General features: G+C 42.3%; 1 protein-coding gene across 1 annotated transcript in view; it reads left to right on the top strand.

Moving 5' to 3' along the window:
• Window positions 1-5,295, top strand: part of lhx4 (LIM homeobox 4) — a 10,550-nt gene extending 5,255 nt beyond the window's left edge. Inside the window, exons 3-6 of the mRNA XM_031864098.1 lie at window positions 345-547; window positions 1,144-1,298; window positions 2,040-2,211; window positions 3,053-5,295. Coding sequence (XP_031719958.1) covers window positions 345-547; window positions 1,144-1,298; window positions 2,040-2,211; window positions 3,053-3,441 — 919 coding nt within the window. The 3' untranslated portion in view covers window positions 3,442-5,295. The remainder of the gene's footprint in view (window positions 1-344; window positions 548-1,143; window positions 1,299-2,039; window positions 2,212-3,052) is intronic.
• Window positions 5,296-6,000: the final 705 nt, after the last annotated feature.

The following is a 6,000-nucleotide window of genomic DNA, read 5'->3' as shown; positions in this document are numbered from 1 at the left end:
CACACACACACACACACACACACACACACACACACACACACACACACTGCATTGATCCTCTCCATCCATCAACCTGCAGACAGGTCTATCGTTAACAGAAATGCATTCCAGTGCTGATTTTTTTTCCGTTTACAACAATTGGAGCTTCTGAAAACACAGACATGGTGCCATCATTCTTTGCTGCAGTTGAAGAAATATCTGTCTGGCATGTGAAATTTTAATCTCTAGTTGGTCTCGCTATCTCCACCAGTCTGTAAAATGGGCATAAATAGGAGAAGGATGTCAGTCTAAGGTTTTGCATGAAATGTTCTAATGGCAGCGCTCTTATTCATGTTTTCCTGCAGGCGTTTTGGAACAAAATGTGCATCATGCCAACAGGGGATCCCTCCGACGCAGGTTGTGCGAAAGGCACAGGACTTTGTGTATCACCTGCACTGCTTCGCCTGCATCATGTGCAGCCGGCAGCTGGCCACCGGGGACGAGTTTTACCTCATGGAGGATGGGAGGCTGGTGTGCAAGGTGGATTATGAGACGGCGAAACAAAACGGTAGGTCTGCGTGCATCCAAAATATTAAACAACAGCACAAGCTGATACAGAAAAAAATTCAATTTAAAAGAAAAATACAGGTTAAAACTTTACTTAAAAATACTTTTTTTTTCCAAAAATGATGTCATTTATATCCATACAATCAGACACAGCTTAAGTGATTCAGTCTGGCTTGACTTCACCACATCAGAAACACAGTAGAGGATGTGACAGATCAAGCTGTGCACTGTGTAATGCAGTGAAATGACTACTGGCTGTGGATCTATGTTGTTTGTCGTCTGGGTGTGTGTGCTGTCTCCCCCCCTTCCTCTCTTCTGAGATTTTCATGCATCTCTGATTGATTATGTAAAGTGAAGCAATGCTCTTAAATGGTGCGACTCCAATAACTCCATTCCTCTGGCACTCCGGCTGTGTAGATTTATGTCCTGTGCTGTGGGAGTGGGACAGATGCACAAGGACAATAATGCACTTCCATACATGACCATTCGCTTTATTTAACACGCATACATTCCACGCAAAGGCCGAGGGGCACTGACTGTTAAGGCGACGTGACAAATGTAAGACAAAGTCACTCAGACTTGTAATGATGTTTTCAGATGATTCAGAGGCGGGGACCAAGCGACCGAGGACCACCATCACGGCCAAGCAGCTAGAGACCCTCAAAAGTGCCTACAAAAACTCGCCGAAGCCAGCACGCCACGTCAGAGAGCAGCTGTCCTCGGAGACGGGGCTGGACATGAGAGTAGTGCAGGTAGAGGGTTTAATTCTTTCTCATTCAGACTACTGCAGGTCTCCATGTTCCTGCAAAATACTCTTTGTTATCTCCAACCCTGTACAACATGCAGTAGCAAAAAGACAACATCATTTCTGGGTATCATAAACTTAGCTGCGATTCTTTTTTTTAAATAATAAGCTTTGTCACAAATGTTTTAGCCCCATATGACCTGCTCACAAGCTGAGGTCCCCAGTTACCCAACGTTTGTTTAAAATATAGATTATGTAAAACAAGCACACAGGCCTTTATTATCTGTCTTTGTTGCTGAAAAGATTGCATTCTTTTAACGATGTTACAAAGACGTAATTCAAACACACGATCTCTGAAGGATATATATATAAAACTTGACATATTTATTCATTTACGTTAATGTAAGGACTATAATTATTTTGAGCCTCTTGTTATGACTTTATGCCCGGCATTAACATTTCTCTTCATGATTTTCTTACTTTTTCCTGCTGATTTAATATTAAATTGTGTTTTTTTGTTTATAATGTGCATCTTAGTTAGTTAAGCGTAAGTTGGTTATGCATTCCAATGTGTTCACAACTATTGTGTCAATTAAAATGGATTTAAGAATTTAACATCTGAAACATCATGAAAACATCGAGTATGTCTGATTAAACTGAAAAAAATATTATATACGATGATTGAATTGATGAATAACAATATTAGGTGTTATTTTCACTTAATGATAACTATTATTATTTCCATCAGGTGTGGTTCCAGAACCGGCGAGCAAAGGAAAAGCGGCTGAAGAAAGATGCAGGTCGACATCGCTGGACCCAGTTTTATAAAAGTGTCAAACGTAGCCGAGGAGGAACTAAAGTGGAGAAGGAAAGCTCGGCTGACGACGCAGGACTCAGTGACAGCGAACTGAGCTTCAGAGGTATTTAATGTGTGGGGAACTTCAACCGAGTCAACGAACCGAGTCCATATCTATTATTGCTTCGGAGAGAGATTCCTGAAAGGAAATTGTCAGTCATGCTGTCGCGCTAATGGGATTAAGGGAGCCTAAAAGCTGCTAAATGATATGGTGCAGCAGCAATTGAATGTGTCTTTGTGGCAATTTATTTGTTTCCTTGCATTGTTCAATGCACGGTGTCAGGAAAATCCAAAACAGAAATCTCATTTCGCATTCCCCTCACACCTCCCGTTGGCCGCTGACGTATTCTCCTGCCTCCGTTTGTCGCCAAGATGGAGCTTATTGGAAAAGGGAGACGGTCCTTATTGGGATGCAAGCGATATTTTAGACATCTCTGTGTTATTTAATGTTCACAAAACTCGTTTTGGGTAGCCATAAAACTCTTCAAGCCGCTTTTTAAAAGAAGGCCATTTTTATGAGAAATGAAAACATGGTGACAGAAACTCTATAAAGCATATGAGGCTTTTAGTCAATTAGAGAGAAAGCGCTCTGGGGCATTGTTGTTATGGAAGCCACTCAGTGGAGGGATTGAGATGGAAACAAATATTCTGTGCACGCATACATACCTCCGTTGTGAGAGAAGAAAGTAAAGCACATACTTTCTCACCAACAAAACTCAAATGCTTATCTGATACTTACCCGTCCACTCACTGTACCTGTGAAATCCACATAAATCTTACTCATAAAAGCACTTAACGGTATTGAAATATAACAACTATATAATGCTCTCGCAGTTGACAGGACTGTTGATGTGTGTCAAAAGTTTTTACACCCCTCATGCCAAGTGCTGGTGTCTCCTTCACAGACGACCAGGTCCTGTCGGATCTCGGCCACACCAACGGGCTTTACGGGAGCGTCGGGGACATGACCAACAGCGGGGTGCTGAACGGCGGCTTCTCTGTCGACGCAGCGGGGCAACCCTACCACGACATCCGGGCAGGAAGCCCCTATGGTCTCCCCCAGTCGCCCTCCTCCATCACGTCTCTGCCCGGCCACACCCCTCTCCTCAACAACCTGGGCTTCAGCATGGACAGTCTGGTGGTGCAGGGCGGGCCGGGTGGCGTGGGACAGGCTCTGAGGGCCATGGCAGGGGGCCCGACCTCAGACCTGTCCACGGGAAGCAGTACAGGATACCCCGACTTCCCCACCAGCCCCGCCTCATGGCTGGACGAGATGGACCATTCCCAGTTTTGAGTCTCGAACGCGGCAGAAGATCTCTGTGGGGATACGGCAAAACAGACTTATGAGGCTTTACATTTCTTTCTATCACCCTCCAAGACTGGTATGTTTTGTGATTTTGGGTGAAGAGGAGGAGAAAGAGAAGAAGTGTGACTTTCAGTCCCTCAGCAGTTGTAAAGGTGAGGCAACGATGAAGCCCGACCAGACGCAGTGAAGAACACCTCCAAACCGCTTGAATGTTCAATCTCAACACTGTATCATAGAACTTTTGGTATCACCTGACTTTATTTTGTTCTTTCACTCTGAGAATGAGACTGGATTTCGTTGGATTAATGCTCACAGAGGAGCTAATACTGTCCCCGAAAATAAACCATCCCTGTCTATCAGCTACAACAATAGGGCTTCAATCTAGATCAAAGTCCCTATGAGACCCAAGAGGCACCTGCATGCTTCTGACCCATAATAAGTAGGACTGCTGTCTGGCCATATCAAAGCCTTTTACATTGGCAATGCACTTTACTCTCCTCTTCTTTTTTTCTACACATATAGACAGGAATGCAGAGAGAGGAAGAGAGAAAAAGAGGAGAGACATATGCACAAGGCAAAAAACACAGTGTTTCATTGGGAGAGAAATTTACAAGAACAGTGGCACAAGTGTGAATTTTGAACCATGCTGATGTTTTTTAATGTGTTGCTGAAGCTTTCAAGTTATTAGCAAAGTAGATGGCCGTTGGTCTGTCTGTCCGTTCGTCCGTCTGTCCGTAGAAACTGATGTGTCCTCTGTTTGAATGAGGGCGAACACTGTTTGCTACACAGCAGGTCTCTCTTCTATATTTATAGTTGCTTGACTTGTTCTTGTCTGTGTAAAAGCTGCCCGAGAGGGGAAGTCTGTCAGTATTAAATGATCTGTTTCCAGACTCACCAGGCATCAAAGCTCACGTGTTGGAGGACAGTCAAGAAGTTTAGGGTTTGGAGAAATTCAACTCTAACCACTTTAGTAATATATCACACATCTAAATTATTAATTTATTTTCTTTTAAATGCACAGATGTAAGACAAGCAGATGTCCATTTATAAGACAGATTTGCAGATTCCTTTGCAGATATTATTATCAATTTAAATACCTTGAATTGACATTAAAAACACCAACAAGTATTAGCAGGAAGACGGATAAAAGTCCCTTTGTGTTGGCTCTTCTGTTTCCTCAGTCTGATCCGGGCTTCTCTTGGTAATCTACTCAGTCCAGCAGAGCTCTAGCTTTGCCTGCTATCAACCTACTTACTGACCCCAGATGTGTTGTCAATCTGTTCTCCCTCTGCCTGGCCCCCATGTCACAGGGATTACCACAGAGCCCCCCACTATCAGGGCTGATACCCTACTGTCGATTCAGCGCTGGACTGATATGTTTCTGTCAGTTCTGGTCACATCAGCCACATCTTAAAGCCTCCCACGACAACCGAGACAGAGGAGTGATTCACTGGAAGTTTCTGATTCTCTTGAAATGCAAACTCTCTTCTACCAGTTTGATTTGACCTGTTGAGCATGTCAGAACCAGTAGCTATTTCGATCTTAAGGATTGCTTAAAAACACATCCTTACTCCTATTTCTGTTTCGTCAATGGAAGAAAAGAAATCGAATCTCATACGTGTGGTCACCTTTTCGAGAGAAATTGCCAAGTTCTTTTTTTTAACCAGAGCATCCTATTTAAGAGCCAGAAAGCAACTCAACAAACAGAAAGTGACACCACTAGGAATATCGGGTAACACTTTGGATTACAGCCCGCAAGTTGCAGCATAATTATCTAGTAAATACATGGTATCAATAAAATACTTACTGTATGGCTGTGCTGGGATTGAAATATAAGTGAAGGGGAAGATTACAATAAAGTAGTGAAGGGGGGGGGGGGGGGGTTGAGAAAATGGGGTTATTGATATTTCATTGACATTAGTATAATCTATTTTAAAAGTATGATATACTTAAATAAATAATAATGTTAAAGGGGTTTAAATATGAGTTGTAGTGTACATTATTGTTGTTTGGACACAAAACATTAGTTACAGTATAATACATATCTATGCCACCACCCTAAAGATAATCTGTAACCCATTATTCCCAGTATTCTCACCTTGATCATACCAGTAGATAACCAGTAAGTGTTCTATTGGTACTTCATGTGGACAAACAATTTTCAGTGTAATTTGCGGGCTACAGTATGAAGTGTTAAGTGAAAACCGTACACAAACACATTACCACTACAGTTTTGTTAAGTCTGTGTTGCCTCAGAAGTTTGCATCTTAATTGTTGTAAATTTTGTACAGTTTGAAACCGTGTTGATCGTCTTGTTTCATGAGCGCTATTTATTATTGCCATGTGTCTTTGAAAAAGATGTAAAAGAGAGCACTGAATTTATTCATTTATGCCTTCTGTGTAATGGTATGAACCGTGTACAGTCAAATCTATATGAGGAAAATAAAGCTGAATTGTCTTTGGGTTACCCTCGAGTGCATTTCTCTTTAATAGACTGGGCCTGCAGTGATGAATGTGGGAGTTAAGATTTTCAGCTGAACTTTGTTT

This window comes from Anarrhichthys ocellatus, unplaced genomic scaffold (genome assembly GCF_004355925.1).
Source record: "Anarrhichthys ocellatus isolate YVR2014 unplaced genomic scaffold, GSC_Weel_1.0 scaffold30, whole genome shotgun sequence".
In the NCBI taxonomy this organism is placed as follows: Eukaryota; Metazoa; Chordata; class Actinopteri; order Perciformes; family Anarhichadidae; genus Anarrhichthys; species Anarrhichthys ocellatus.
This window is presented reverse-complemented; position numbering and strand designations above follow the sequence as displayed.